This window comes from Dromiciops gliroides, chromosome 3 (genome assembly GCF_019393635.1).
Source record: "Dromiciops gliroides isolate mDroGli1 chromosome 3, mDroGli1.pri, whole genome shotgun sequence".
In the NCBI taxonomy this organism is placed as follows: Eukaryota; Metazoa; Chordata; class Mammalia; order Microbiotheria; family Microbiotheriidae; genus Dromiciops; species Dromiciops gliroides.
In genome coordinates, this window is record NC_057863.1 from 547171477 (window position 1) to 547188054 (window position 16578).

Genomic DNA, 16578 nt, shown 5'->3' on the forward strand with positions numbered 1-16578 from the left:
GATCTGGAGAAGGAAATGGCAAACTACTCCAGTATCTCTGCCAAGAAAACCCCAAATGCGGTCATGAAGAGTTGGGCACAACTGAACAATAAACAACAACAACAACTCAGGGTTGTTGTGAGGATCAAGTGAGATCTTATTTGTAAAGCACTTACTCCCCCTATCTGGCACACAACAGGTGCTTAATAAAAGCTTCTTCCCTTCCCTGCCCCCATGAAGAAAGCAGACACCATGGCTATAGGAGCCTAGAGGAGAAGACTAAGGCCAGGTGAAGGAGTTGTACTTGCCCCATATGGCTGGATCCTCATCAAGGTTGAGGGATAGTAGACAAGAGGACTTCTGTGTTAAGTATAAATGCCCACTCTCCATCTTATGTGTCCTTATCAGGGAAAAGCCCCAGTCTACCTCACCCCACTTATAGCTCTGACTGATTAAACTCCTTGGATAGTCCATTCTACTCAGCATGACAACCAGGTTGAAAATGATTGACAGAAGACTGATTGATTGACAGACCTCAGGGTGACTTGGGGAATTATAATCCTTGAGCTGTAGTCCCTGTGTTTGTCACTGGGAATAAAAACACAGATCCTGCTCTCAGGGAGTTTACTATCTGATGGAGGTGGGGATTGGAAGAGAGAATGGGTACATAAGTATAATAATGAAACATGACAGAATGTCCTAAGCACAGATGAGGAGCCAGACAAAATACTGTGAAAAATTTTGGCAATTCTTTAATGGGCAGGATACAAGTGTCCTTTATAGCTCCAATGCAGCCTATACATCACCACCCATTATCACCTTAAGCAGGTAAATGTGGAGAAGAGTTGAAATAAATAACATATCTATGCAATAGTTAAATGTTTGTAAATTATATACATATATATATATGTCTTATCTGAAAAAATGGGGTACCCATAACCAGAAGTGGTAAAAAAAAAAAGTATCAAGAAACAGTGCTTTCCCCCCTCACAATCCCCATCTCCAGTCCTGGTTTTGCTATCAACTCTATGTGATTTTTAAGTAAGGCTCTAGGTGTTAAAGTGGCTAATTTGCTGGGTCTGGAGTTAGAAAGACCTGAGTTCAATCCAGTTTCAGACACTAGCTGTGTGACCCTGGGCAAGTCACTTAACCTCTGTTTTCATCAGTTTCCTTATCTATGAAATAGGGGGTTAATAATAGCATCTACCTCCTGTGAATGTTGTGAGGATGAAATGAAATAATATTTGTTTGGCACACAATAGGCACTATATAAATGTTAGCTACTATTATCTACAGATCAATTTCTTCATCTGTTACAATGTGAGAGACAAGATAACTACAGTTCAGTCTTGATTAGTATTAATACCAAATCCCCTGAAGTGATCTTTTTTGATATTAAAGAAGTTATAATTTTAGAAAATATGGTGATTAATTTCAGCCCAATGGAAACATGCAGACCACTTCAAAGTACTTATTATTCACTAATCAGTACCTAGTTGTGTTTAACAAATATTTGTTCAGGCCTAATTGTGAAGAGCACTTACTTGTGCTTGACTTTAGAGGAAAGACAAAGTTCAAATAAGACACAAGTCTTGCCCTCATTGAACTCACAGTCTAGTAGAAGGCTGACACAAAATCAGATAATTTTAATAAATGACACAAAACCAATCCATAACCATTGCCACAGCCACCCTCCCCCCCCCCCCAGCTACCATCACTGAATTCGACAAGGTACTGTAGGAAGAGCTAAGGTATTTGGTGTAAGAGGACCTAAGTTCAATATTTAAATTGTTCTCGTTTCTGCTCACTTCACTCTTTATCGGTTCATACAAGTATTCTGAGGTTTCTTTGAAACCGTCCCTTTCACTTTTAGACAGGAGACCTCGTGAGAATGTATTTTGGTTGACAATTCACATTGTCAAAACAAGGGTTTACTTTTTCCATTCCAAGAGGATAAATGAGATGGGGGAGGGGGAGGCTTGTTGATTAAAAAGCTATCCTTTTTTTAAAGGTGGGGCGAAGGACCTACAGTTCAAATTCCAACCATGCTACTTTTACAAAGTCAGAGAACTCAGTTCTACATTTCTGGATTTCAGTTTCCTGTTCTGAAAAATTGGGACGTTAGATCATTGGATCAGCTAAAATCCCCATCAACTCAGAAGCCTATGATTGTATTACTGTACAACCACCCTCGTTCCCCTAGGTGCCCTGGCATGTGGTCTCTTTCCCCATTCCACGTTCTAGACCACCCCCCACCCGCCCCCTCCAGCCGGGCCATAACAACTGGTCCATCTAGAAGAAAAAGTGGGGGTGAAGTTTTTGTAAAGGTTATGGATACAGGAGGAATAAAACACAGAAACTCCCATTTCGGATAACAGGCAGAACTATGCTGAGCTCCTTCTTGCTAGTTCCCCAAATTTTTGCATAAATACTTACCGAAGAGAGGAAATTATGAAAGTCAGTGTGGGGTCCCCCTGCGGGTGGCTTTGGTATGTTCCGGGGTGGAGCTTGGAGTGAGAAGGCGGGCTGTCTCGCGCACCCTGCCCCACCCCCCACGGAGGGGGGCGTGACCCTTCTGTGAGGTTATAAATCGAGGCATTCCCGAGGCAAGCGGCTGCAGAGCGAGCCGGCTCCGGAGCGAGCACACACGGCGCCTGGGACGCCCCCTACCCGTCGCCGGTGCCGGTACCGGTGCCGGTGCCGCTGCTGCCACCACCGCGGGTTGTCGCGCCCTCCTCTTCTTCTTCCTGCTGCCGTCACCTCCTCCTTCGCCATCTCTGCCACCTCGTTCACCTCTTCAGTCCCTCAGGGCAGGCGGTGCTCCGGCCCCCCCCACCCCGCCCCCCTCCGGGGGAAGCCCTGGCCTGCGGGCCAGGGGATGGAGCTGGGGCGCGCGGGGAGGAGGCGGCTGCTTCCCGCGGGCCACTGAGCGGCCATGAAGACCCTCATCGCCGCCTACTCTGGAGTCCTGCGAGGTGAGGGCCAGGGGGGAGGCACACTGGGAACCCCACGTTGAGATGCCGTTAGAGGCGGGGGTAGCGGGAGGACCCCTCCCCCTCACCTCAAGGAGGTGTATAATTGCCTGAGGGGGAGTCCCCTCAGGGAGCTTAGGAGCGAGAGGGGTGTCAGGGGAGTGAGGGAGCCCATCTCAGGTGTCAAAAGGGGATTGCGGGGGGCGGGGGGACTCCTGGGAGAGCTCAGGATAGGAGGTGTTAGGCAGTGAGGTGAGGGGGAGCTCCTCAGGTGTCAAAAGGGGGTAACTTGAGAGCTCAGGACAGGGGGGTCCAGAAGGATGAGGTGAAGGGAACGTCTTTCAGATGTTAAAATGGAGTTGAGAGGAAGCCTCTGGGAACATTTGGGAAGGGGTGTCAGAAAACTAGGGTGAGGGGAACCTCTCTCAGGTGTTAAAGTCTGGATGAGGAGAGGCCCCTCAGATCTTGTAAGGTGGGGTTTCAGAGATGAGGGGACCTGCTCTCATGTTAAAATGGGGTTGGGAGAAGGCCTCAAGAAATCTCATGATGTGTATTGTCGAAGGGATAGAGGGTGAGGGAGGCCTGAGAGATCTAATTATGGGGAGGGGGTTAGAGAAATGTAGTTCTAATGGCTGGTGTGAGGTGAAGGGTTCCTCTAGGAGGTGAAGGAGGAGGCCCTGAGAAGTATTGATGAGAAATGTCTGGGAGGTGTTGAGGGGAGCCCCATCTCAGATGTTTAATGGGGGCAGGGTAATATGGTCCAAATGAGAGAATCATCCTCAGATATTGTTATGATGGGGGGGGTTGGGGGATAAAATGAGGAATGCGGTCCTCAGGTTTTGTAATATGGTAGAAGTGTGGATATCAGGAAGAGCTGTGGAAGAGGGAGCAATTCGCTTTGCGAATGAAAAGTTGAGGAAGGAAATGCTTGCTATAATGTTGATAAGAATTTTGCAGCCTTGGTTGGATGAAAGCTCTAAGAAGGTTAAGATGGGGGCCTTAAGAGGTGAAGATGGGGGTGAGGTGTATATTCCTTCTTGGTCTCCCAAGGTGTGTGAAATACCTGAAAAGGAGATTCTGTAAAGGAGAAGGAAGAAGTGATCATGAATGAACTTGGTTTTCTATTTACTCTCTCCCTTTTCTAGGCTAAGAGGTTGAAGAAAGGGTGTGGGAGATCACTGGGTTGAGGAAGGAGCAGGTATTATTTTTAGTTCCTAAGAAACAAATTCTCAGTTCTTCCTCCATTTCCTTTCCCTCCACCTATTAGTGTTGGTCTGGTATCTCACCCCTCCGGCAGATGGAAGCTAATACCATGCACAGAAGCAGTCCTAGGCCCCTCTTGGCTGAGAGGGAAGTATAAATGTAGAGTAACTGATATGCTTTCTCTACTAATCCCCAATACTAGTGAAGGTTAAATCCTACAGATTCAGTGGGGGTTGCTGAGCAAGGTGGGCCGGTTGTTGATCTGGGCCTCCTTCCCCCACTCTCTGGGGAATCTAGAATCCCTGTGATATCTAGAAATGAGGTTATAGAGAGGCAGAATTTACCAAGCTAATAGAGAAATTTCTTAACAACGAGGGCTAATAGTGGAATATGACATGTCTCAATAGGTGGTGAGCTCCCCATCACTGGGAAGCTAGATGACTTTGTCGAGGATGTTGACTAGGTCCCTGCCGAAAGTCACACCGCTTGCTAATAAGTAGTGGCTTCTGTGGTCTGTCTGCATGTGGGAAGACTGGTTGTTAGAGTTGAGTAATTTGTACCCAGGCAACCCAGCTTAAAAATCAGGGCTAGGATTCATTAAATACCATTCTGCATTTCACTGAGCTGTGCTTGATCCTGAATATTTGAAGATGCATCTGAACCTTTGGCAACATGAAAGACAAAAGCTTCCCCTACATCACCTCAGAGATAGAAACCTCAACTATAGGGACCTTGGGGCTGACATGATTTAGGGGAAGGTGGTGATATTTGCCATTCATTGATCCATATGGGTATACTCTGACATTAACTGGCTATGTGATGTTGAGTGAATATTTCCCCTCTGGGCCTCAGTTTTCTCACTCAGAAGAGCCATTGTATTTTTGACATATATTCTATGTTCTGATGTAAGGGTTGGAACAAATAAGCTCTTGAGGTACTTTCCAAGTCTGGACTTTTGTAATTTTGTAATACTAAGGCAGATAGATGAGGTAGTAAAAGGGGAGAAATTATTGGCTTGCAGGTGTCTTTCAAAAATGGAATCAGGGAAACTAATGATAAGGCTAGTGAAATCCTCAGACTGGTCAAGTTTGGCCAGAGGTTGCAGTTGAAACTGTGCCTCCCTAGTTTAACAACAAAGGGAAAATATTTAGGATAAGAGATCACTTGTTTACTAGAAAACATATGTACTGAAATATTCCTTCACTTTCTTCTGGATCCCTTAGACAGTTAACTTTGTTGTTCAAGGGCTGATTATCCATTTTGTGAATCCTATTTTTATTCAGGTCTCTATTTTTCTTCTACTGCTCTAAGTTTTAGATTTGCTGCTAGGCAGCTAGGTGGTGCTGTGGATAGAGCACCGGGCCTGTAGTCAGGAAGACTGAGTTCAAATCTAGTCTCAGACACTAGCTGTGTGACCCTGGGTAAGTCCTTTACCCCTGTTTGCCTCAGCTCCTCACATACAAAATGAGCTAGAGAAGGAAAGAGCAAACACTCCATTATCTTTGCCAAGAAAGCCCCAAATGGGGGTCACAAAGAGTCTGATGTAACTGAGAAATGATTGAAATGGGTAGGAGTAGGGAATGGCACTCAAATCAGGCAGTGGAGCAAGTTTGATATTCTCTGTTCTAACCAGTCATGAGCTACTCTTTTTTGGGGGAGGGGGGCGGGCAATGAGGGTTAAGTAACTTTCCCAGGGTCACACAGCTAGTAAGTGTCAAGTGTCTGTGGCCAGATTTGAACTCAGGTCCTCCTGAATCCAGGGCCAGTGCTTTATCCACTGTGTCACCTAGCTGCCTGCTATGAGCTACTCTTCATGAGAGACAGCAAGGCAGTGGAGAGAGAGCCATAGTGAGAGGACTTCATCTGAAATCCAGGTTCTGTTATTCAAAGCTACTTGCTAGGACACCTTAGGCAGAGTTGTTTTATTCATTTCAACAGACCTCTGGGCCTCACTTTTCTTCTTTGGAAGATGAAAGGATTTGACTAAAAGAGGGATTCTTAACCTTTTCATGTCCTGGTTTCCTGTGGCAATCTGGTATAGCCTGAGGAACCCTTCTCAGAAAAATGTTTTTAAATGTAATACAGTTATCAAAATATTTTTTAAAGAGTCCACAGATCCCAGGTTAACCCTTGAACTAAATCCTATTTAAAAACAAAAACAAAACCCAAAGTTAGAGATAAGATTTAACATAGAAAACACAGGTCACTTACTAGATGTGTGACCATAAATTAATCTTTTCATCACTATGAGGCTCCGTTTTCTTATCTGTAAAATGGAGATAATGCTAATACTATTTTTACAAGGTTACATGAAGAAAGCAATTATTAAAGCTGGAGAACATTAAAGCTTTATATAAATGGGAATCTTTACTAGTAGTGAACAGTACAGGTCATAGTCAAGTGTTGGGAAAAGGGCAATATTCAGTAAATCTGGGGTTCAGAGAAGAAGATCACTGTGTGCTGAAGCAGAGAGAATGAATCCTTCCCGGAAGAGGAAGCTCAGACTGGGCCCTGTAAGATTCAGCTGGGGGAGGGCATGTGCAAAGGTGGCAATGGCTTAATAAATGTTTGTGAATTTGTTTGATTGAATTAATAGCTCACGCATACATAGCTCCCTCCGGTTTAGAAAATATTTCCTTTCCAACAACTAACGTGAAGTAGGTGCTATTGTTTTCCTCATTTTACAGATGAGGAAACAGGCAAACAGTGACTTGCTCAGGCTCAGAGGCTGAATTGAACTCAGGTCTTCCTGACTCTGTGGCAAACCCTATCTGTTCTGCCACCTAGCAATAATAATAGCTAGCATTTCTATAGTGTTTTAAAGTTTGCAAAACACTTCGCATAAGTCAATCAGTAAACTTGTATTAAGTACCTAGTGTGTGGTAGGTACTATGCTAAATTCTGGGGATAGAAAGGAATCTAAAAGACAGTCCCTGCTTTCAAGGAGCTTCTAGTTGAATGGAGCAAAGAACATGCAAACACCTAGGTACGAACAAGATATTTATTTATTTACATAAAAACATATAGCTTGTTCATATATAGGTATTTGCATCTATATCTTGTTCATATCATATGTGTATATGTGTATGTATGTGTACATATATACATAAAAAGATATATGCATCTGTGTGTATATGATATATGTGTGAGATATAGATAGATAGAGATATAGATATGATAAATTGGAAATAATCACCCCAGGGAAGGCACTAGAATTAAGAGAAGTCAGAATAGGCTTCCTTTGAAGGTGGGACCTGAGAGAAGCCAGTAGGTGGAAATGAGGAAGGAGATTGTTCTAGGTGTGGGAAGCAGCTATTGAAAATTATGTGAATTGAGAGGTTTTTTTAGAAAAAATAGCAAGAAGGTTAGTGTTACTGGATCAAAGAATACAGGAGGGGCAGAGGGAGAGGAAAGGAAAGTAGTATAAATCTAAGAAGACTGGACGGGGGGTGGGGGGGAAGGAAGAGTTACGAAAGGCTTTGAATGCCAAACAGAATTTTATATTTGATCTTGGAGGTAATAAAGAACTACTGGATTTGATTAAATATGGGGTGCCGTGGCTAGAACCATTCTTTAGGAATATCACTTTGGCAGCTGAGTGAAGGATAGATTGGAGTGGGGAAGAAAAATACTTGAGGTAGGCAGACTAATCATTGGGTTATTGCTATAGTCCATATATGAAGAGATAAAGACCTGCACCAGGGTGGTGACAATGACAGAGGAAAGAAGGCAGCATATGTGAGAGATGTTATCAAGATAAAATTGATATGTTTTCTCATTTGATCCTCTTACAACCCTGGGAGATAGGTGCACTTATTATCCCTGTTTTACAGATAAGAAAACTGAGGCACAGAGAGGTTAAATGACTTGCCCAGGGTTGCACAGTAAGTGTCTAAGGTTAGACTTGAACTCTGGTCTCCCCAATTCCAAGTCTGTCACTTTATGCACTGTGGTGCCACCTACTTCATGTACTTCATGTACACTACTTCATGTACTATATAAATGTTTGCTATTATCATCATCCCCACTTTACAGATGAGGAAACTGAGGCATAGAGAGAATATGATGTGCTCATGTCACAAAGCTCGGAAGGATAGGAACCTGACTCTCTCCATTATGCCATACTGCCTTTCCCTTTTCAAGTACAGTCACGTAGAGGTCCCCAAAGCCCTATGCTCAGCATTGAGAGTATAGAAATGGAATGAGTCTCTGCACTGAAGGAGTTTACATCCTACCACGGGGATTTAGCAAGTCTATTGTAGTAGAGACAAAGGAGAGATCCAGACAAAATGCTCTATGAAAATAAGAGGAGGGAAAGAAGATTTGGAGTAGAGAGGTGAAATGTGGGAAACAAGGAAATAAGGAGAAGTTTCATGGGAAAGTGGAAATGTGAGCTGAGTCTTGAAGGAAAACAAGAATTTCACTAGACAGAGATGTGAAGGGACTGGGTTCCAGCCATTGATGGGGAGGTGGGGAGTCTTGGCTTGGATGTGTGGAGGTGGGAAAAGGCAGGAGGAATGATGTGGAGAATGCCTAATGGGCCATTTGGTAGAAGCATGGAATTCGTCAAGTGGGGCTAGTGTGAAGTAGACTTGCATAAATATCTCCAGGTAGATGGACCTGTTGGGTTATCCATGATCAATGAAAAATTATATAAATAAAATCCCTCAATGATAACCTTTTGACCCCCAGCATGATTTAGGATATATGACACCTTTCTCCCCTTCCCAGAAAAACAAGAGGAAGATTAGTGATTATCACCTTGGTCAAGTCACTTCACCCTGTTTGCCTGTTTCTTCATCTGTAAAATGAGCTGGAGAAGGAAATGACAAACCACTCCAGTATCTCTGCCAAGAAAATCCCAAATGGGGTCACAGAAGAGTCAGACATGACTGAAAAACAACTGAACAACAACAAAATTAGAACAAGTCAATTTACCCTCTTTTATATTTAGTTTCTTTCTCTTTTCCTTTGTAAAATGGGGCTAATAATTGTTGGATCAAATGAAAATGTCTGTAAAGACATTCAAGTGGTTATATAAGCATCATCTAATATTAGAAATGTGAGCTTCTAGGGTTTTTGTTCTTGAAATCCTCTTCCAGCCACCTCAAGTTACAGAGGAGAAGACAAGCCCAGAGTGACAGTGACTTGCCCAGAGTCACATAGGAAGTTCTTGTCAGAGCAGAGTAAAACATAAACCCCCATAGGGGAAAGGTTCAGAAAAAAGTATAAGAAGGGAAGATCATTTATGGAATTTATGGCAGAAAAGGATCTTAAAGATCACTGAGATCTGAGTGGCTTGGGTGGGTTTTGGGCTCTCTCTCTCCCCCCCTTCCCATTCCCATGTAACACATTGACAAAGTCCTTTCCTTGAAGCTCTGTGATTGGTGGGTAGGGGAATTGGGTGTTTCAACGCCTAGTCATGGCCAAGAGCCAACCCCTCCTCTTGGCCATAAGTCATCAGCCTTCTCCATTCTGCCCCAACTTTATCTGGAAACAGGCTACCACTTCCTACCCAGACTAATGTTGGCACTTTTAGCTCCAGGTTTGGTTAGGGGCTGGAGGGGGCAGAGTGAAAGGGCTGGCTATGAGGCCTCGTAGTCCTAGGTTTTTCTCAGAAAGAGCAGTTCTGGAGCCCAAGCTTCTGTTTATACTGATCAAGTGAAGATTGAAGATAAGAGCCCAGCTACAGTGCCAGCTGTATCAGAACAGTGGCCCACAGCTTCTCCCTCAGGGCCTCCTGCTGGTGAGTTGGACTTGGCCTGGTCCTGGGGCAGCTGGCTCACCTGAGGCTTGGGAAAGAGTCAGCGAAAGTAATGAAAGGGGAGACAGCATTGCAAGCCCCTCTCTCCTCTTGAATCTTTGAAATACAGAGTTGGAAGGCTTCTCCCTTAAGAGACCATCTAGGGGCAGCTAGATGGTGCAGTGGATAGAGCACCGGCCCTGGAGTCAGGAGGACCTGAGTTCAAATGTGGCCTCAGACACTTAACACTTACTAGCTGTGTGACCCTGGGCAAGTCACTTAACCCCAGTTGCCTCACCAAAAAAAAAGAGAGATCATCTAGTCCAATCCCCTCATTTTGCCCGTGAGGAAACTGAGGCCCAGAGAGGGAAAAGGGACATGCCCAGGGTCACAAAGCTAGTAAATTTGCAGAGCCAGGCAGGACTTGAACCCAAATCCTCAGGCTCCAAATCATCTAATCCAGTTTGCACATGAATGGGAATCCTTTTCTCAGCATCATCTATATTACCTCTAGAGAGTAGTTTTAAGTTAACTTTGAGAAAACATGTTAGACACTAAAGCATGTGGAAGGGCCTGTATGAGGAAAGGCACATATGTGTTTTGCATATGTGGAGAAAGCTCTGTGTCTTTTGTAGTATGGAAATAGAAACTAGGGATGAGTGATACCACCTATACCAGGAGACCAAGGGAAGGAGAAGTCTAATCAGCTTTCTGTGTTGTAAAAGGCTCCCTTCATAAATGCTGTAGAAATATTTTGACTATCCAGGGATAATTTGGGGGGCCTAATCTGATTGGAGGACTAATCTGGGGATTTTTGACTCACTGGCTATCTGACTGCTATTAACTTAATATGGGCCGTTTAAAAAGTTCCCCACACTGCTCCCAAATTGATAAACAAAGGATTAAGAAGCCTCTTAACTAAATAATCAAAGCAGAGTTTATTTATGAGATACAATTTTAAATTATGAATACAGGGAAATAAAATGTACAACCTGACTGCGTTCAGTGGGGTCTCTTTACACCTACTGTGCCTGGAACTTTTTTAATACGATAAGAGCCATTGCCACCTCTTGCCTTAGGGTATGTTCCACTTTCACTGCTCAGCTCCTTTCACTAACTCCACCTGTGCTGACCACTTCTGTGCTCTGGCTGCCTCCTGTTCTGTCTGTCTGCTCCATCAGTCTGCCCTTTGCCACCCCCAACCTTCTCAGTTCTTCTGATCTTGTCAGTCCCCCTTAATCTTGTCTCTTGGCCTCTGTCCCTTCTTGCTCTTAGCTTTTTCTCCTTCCCTCTCTTTTAGTGCTCCAGCCTTTCTGCTCTCTTAATCTCGTCGGCCCCGCCCCCCCCCCCAATCTTGTCTGCTGGCCTCCCTCTGCTGTCTAACTCCCAGGTCTATATATATCTTACTTCTCTTCACTCAAATCTTGGGGCTTTTTTGCACCCCCATACTCACCAAGCTAATCCGTCAACCAGGGCTGCGGCTGAGGGGCGGGGCACTCGAGCCTCCTGTGTGTACCACATCCACGGCTCCAGGGGCCCGTGCCCCTGCTGTGCGCTTTGGACCTCAGCACAGGCTATGCCAGAGCCCAGCCTGGATGAGCCAGGGATCTCTTGGATAGATCCTCTCAGGGTGGAGGGAGCTGGGGATCTCTCCCGCAGCTGTCTGACCTGCTGTCTTGTATAGCCCACGGGGCTTTTTGGCTCAGCTAAAGCAGAAGGGGAGGGACACCAGCACCTCCCACACAGAAGAGACCCTGAGGGCCTAAGGCTTTCTAATCTCAGCCCAAAGGTAGGGTCCCCAAATCAAAATAAATTTCCACACTGCCTTTTATCACTCCCCCTTTACAGGTGACACAGCAGCCTCACAGAGATGGAATGACTTGAACTTTCCTGAAGTCACCCAGCTAGTAAATGATAGAGATGGGACTTGAATTCTGCTGTTTTGATAACAAATTTAACATACTTTGAATTACACCACACAGAAAACACAGAAGCCTGTGATTGAATCATTCAGGGCTCCTTGGGGCTCAGGTGTGTCCAGAAGAAACCAATTTTCACTTTTCACACATCCGTGCATTGTGACTGCAACCCATTTGGGGAATTTGATGGTGACTGCTACTCTGACGTACTTTGAGTCTGTCATTGTCTCCAAGCAACCTCAGCTACCTCCCACTCTGCTAGTTATTTGAAATTTACCATCAAGTAGTGGGGGGATTTGCCACTGGCTACTTGATTCTATACTTGGATTAAAGGTGAGGGTCCTTCAGTAGCTGGAGTGTGCCAGACATATATGCCCTTAGAATAATAATAACAACAACAATGATGGTTATTATCATAATTAAATGCCCCTAGAAAGTATGTATGGCACAGGGTATCAGAACTCAAAGTGGGGGAAGTTTCCCAGACTATATGAGAGCTCCTGGCCTTTTGTGCTTGCTGTGCTTACAACCAATTTGCACTGTCTCTACTGTAAATCTAGACTCGGAATGTAGAAGCTGGAAAGAGACCCGAGATACCACTTAGTTTAAACTCTTAATTTTACATGTGAAGAAACAGGACCTAGAGAAGGAAACCAAGTTTACATGGCTTAGTAGGCCCCACTTTAGGAAATCTAATAGATGAATCATCTAGAATTTTATTCATGAAACATTTATTGAATCTTGATTAGCCCTGTGGTTTAAAAAAATTATTTCTGGACCACTGTAAGTATTAGACTTCCCTTAATGCATTTCATGTTGGTTTGTAGATCATTTGAGTTCCTTTTTTTTTTTTGCGTGTATCCACAGGTAGACCCAGCTTTAAAGAAACCTAATTTATAAAACAGGAAAATATTAGAGGGCAATTAATCTTATTATAGAAGGATTCTCTTCAAGGATTCAGTTTATCCCCAAACCAATGTTCTTTCCAATATAAGACATTGTTTCCATGATCATCTCCATTTTACATGAGATTGAGGTTCAGGGAAATTAAGTGACTTCCTCAAGGGTATGATTCTTTTCAAGATCAAGAGCTCATCACTCTGGCATAGTCAAGCCTATGTTTATGGATCATGTAAAAGGAGATGGAATGACTTAAAGCTGAGCTTTGAGATCACTCAGTTGGAGGGGGACCATATTTGTGACATGATCAGGGAAGTTCAGAAAAATATCAGGTCTGATTTATAAATTTAATACACCCATGACTTTGGGGGAAGGTAGCCTAAAATAAGGTACACCTGCTGTCAAGTGCAATCTTAGCCGGTTCTGTTGATTGGAAGATAGAGCATAATGCTGGAGGAGCTATGGGAAAGCATATCTGTCAATGTACTCTTGGTGGAAGTTAGAATGGAACACTTTCCAAAGGAAGATTTTGTTTTTTTGTTTTTTGCCAGGCAATGAGGTAACGTTAAGTGACTTGCCCTGGGTCACAAAGCTAGTAAGTGTCAAGTGTCTAAGGCCAGATTTGAACTCAGGTCCTCCTGAATCCAGGGCCGATGCTTTATCCACTGTGCCACCTAGCTGCCCCCTGTCAGCTTAGATTCTGGGGCTCTGGGCCCAAGGCCCACTCTCTAGCCACTGTGCCTCATTTCCTCTCAATATGGCCTTTTACATTTGCAGAACACTTCATGTATATTATCTTAGTTAATCCTCAACAACTTTTTGGAATAGAGCAAGTGTTATTATATCCCAAAGAGCTTGATTTATATCTCAATTCAACAAATATTTATAAAGCATCTACTATGTATAAGGTACCACATTGTTAATTCAGTGACCAAAAAAAATCTCTGTCTTCTGGGAGTTGAGATGAGATAGCTCAGATTATTCAAAAGTTTCCTCATGCTTTTGACCCACCCAGAACTTGCCTTTCAGCAATTTCTGCCCATTGCTCCAGTCCTGTTCTTTAGATGAAGCAAGACTTGTCTAATCCATCTTCCATGTCCCAGTCTTTCAAATACATGAAGAAAGCCATCATCTCATAATTTCTTACCTTTCCCCAACCCCAGGTCTTCTTAAAGCTAAACATTCCCACCAATACTAAGGACAATGAGCTGTCTACCTTGAGCCACTTTTTTTTTTCTAGCTTCCTTTCCCAACTATATTCTGAACCTCATTTTGATAATAGTAATTCACATTCCTATAGGACTACAGTTTACAAAATACCTTCCCCACAGCACCTTTGTGAGTCAGTTAGTGCAGGTAGTATTATCCCTATTTTGCTGAGGCCGAGTTAAACTGACTTGCTTGTAACCATCAGAGCCAGCATTTGAACCAGATTTACTAACACCAAGGATAGTGTTCTTTCCACTGTGCCATGCATGCTGGGTTGTTTTTTTTTTGTTAAATTAATAAAGTATTTTTTTTCCATTACATGTAAAGATAGTTCTCAACCTTTGTTTATACAAGCTTTACAATTTCAGATTTTTCTCCCTCCCTCCCCTCCCTCCCCCCTCCCCTAGACAGCAGGTAATCTGATATAGGTTTTATATATATATATATATATATATATATATATATACATACAAACATAATAACATTAATCCTATTTCTGCATTCATGCATGCTGTTTTATTTCCTGTTTATACTATTTCATATTGAATCCTTCTCCTTCAGTTTAAGGCTAAAGGGCCTGGTTTATTATTTTGCCTCATAGATGCCTAGAATCCATTCTCTTTTCTCCTCTCCTTCTTCTTGTTCTTCAAGGCCCATCTCAGGTACCATCTCTTCCAGGAAGAGTACCAGTGTGTCCTTTTTCTGCATTTCTTGGCACCAAGAGCTTACCTCAGTTAATCTTGTTATCTTCTTCCTATTTGGTCACTGCTTGCTCAGGATAAGGCCTTGAGATAATAATGGAAAGAAAACTGGATTTGTCAGAAGATCTTGATTTGAATCCCAATTCTGGTACTAGATGTGTAATCCTGGCAAGTCACTTAAAACCCTGGCTGACCTATTGTAGACTTAGGAGAATAAAAATTATATCTTGTTCATTGTAAGCCCCTCTAAGGAGGGTAGAGACTGTGTCTTTAATAATAATAAACTATTACTTATTGTAAGTGTTTTATGGTTTACAAAATGTTTTCCTGACAACAACTCTGAGAGAGACAGGTAGGGAAAGGAAGGAAACTGAGGGATAATGATTTAACTGAATATTAAGAATTAATTCAGGGGCAGCTAGATGGCGCAGTGGTTAAAGCACTGACCCTGGATTCAGGAGTACCTGAGTTCAAATCCGGCCTCAGACACTTGACACTTACTAGCTGTGTGACCCTGGGCAAGTCACTTAACCCCCATTGCCCCGCAAAAAAAAAAAAAAATTAATGCGTAGACTCAAGTCTTCTGACTCAGAACTCCAGTGTGCTTTCCACTGAACTGTTCTGTCTTAGCATGTTAATGTCTACATGAAAGAAATTATGTCATACTCCACATAACTTGCTCCAAACTATATAGCTTTGGAGAATTTGTGATTATGATTAATCTTCTCATGACCTTGGTGAACAGTGAGTAAAACCATCACTGGAAAGGGCCTTGGAAGCTTTCTAGTTCAACCTGTTCTAGGATTCCCTTTTACAGCATCCCTAGTGATGAGGAACTTTTCTTCCTTCTAAAACCACCCATTCCATTTAGACAGTTGGAACTTAGTAAATGACGATTAAATTGACAGAATGGTAGGGAAAGGGACTTGGCAATAGAGCAATTAAATGGCCCAGACCTTTTCAATCCAAAGCAGAGAATTATCAGTTTTCTGATAAGGGTTTTGGACTGGGAAGGAGGAAAGAAGAGTGGAGCTGAGTGTGTCACATTGTTAACCCTTATCAGAGGTTGGCTAAAAATGGATGCAGACGTATGGGGAGATGGGGAAAGAAGGGGGTAGAAAGGAATTGATCAGTCACTGAAACCTCCAAAACCACTTTAGGACAGAGATCCTTTTATCCTATTTCTTTTTTTCTAGGAATGGATATTTGTAGCAAAAATTTGATTTCCAGGGAAGAACATAGAACAGAGAATGCTAGTGTTATCAGGGATCTTAAAAGTTAGAATTTTAGCTCCAGAAGAGACTTGAGTCCAACCACCCGAAGGAAACCTAAAGGTCAAGTGATGTGTCAAAAATCACATAGTAAGGTAGTATCAAAGCCAGGGCTAGAACCTTGGTCTACTGGCTCTCAGTCAATTGATCTTTCCTATAGAACACTGCTTTCTTGAGACTAATAATTTTAAGTCATGTAGACAAGAGTGGCCACAGGAAATGAGGCCAGCCTCAGTTAGATTAAGAGGCAGTCTGGGAAAAGTTTTAGACTTAAGAGTCCCTAGGTACATGGATTCAAAAACTAGCTCTGAGGGGCAGCTAGGTGGTGCAGTGGATAAAGCACTGGCCTTGGATTCAGGAGGACCTGAGTTCAAATCCAGACTCAGACACTTGACACTAGCTGTGTGACCCTGGGCAAGTCACTTAACTCCCCACAAAACAAAAACAAACAAACAAAAACTAGCTCTGACACTGACTAGTTATATGGTCATGAGAGAGCCTCAGGGCTGTGACCATCAAGTGCCAACCTTTAAAGGCATATTCATATGTCAAGTATCATTATTATTGTTAAATTGCTATTACAGGTCAGTCTTCATTAGCTCAGTAGTTGTGTCCCCAAAAAGTGGGGTATGAATTCAGTTTTTATTTACTCAAATGTATTGTCCTGCTGACTTTAGAGAT

At 43.1% G+C, this 16578-nt stretch overlaps 1 protein-coding gene across 1 annotated transcript in view; it reads left to right on the top strand.

Annotated features, from left to right (window-relative positions):
* The first annotated feature begins 2820 nt into the window (after window positions 1–2820).
* DGAT2 (diacylglycerol O-acyltransferase 2) overlaps window positions 2821–16578 on the top strand; it is a 54700-nt gene continuing 40942 nt past the window's right edge. Inside the window, exon 1 of the mRNA XM_043997873.1 lies at window positions 2821–2954. Coding sequence (XP_043853808.1) covers window positions 2915–2954 — 40 coding nt within the window. The 5' untranslated portion in view covers window positions 2821–2914. The remainder of the gene's footprint in view (window positions 2955–16578) is intronic.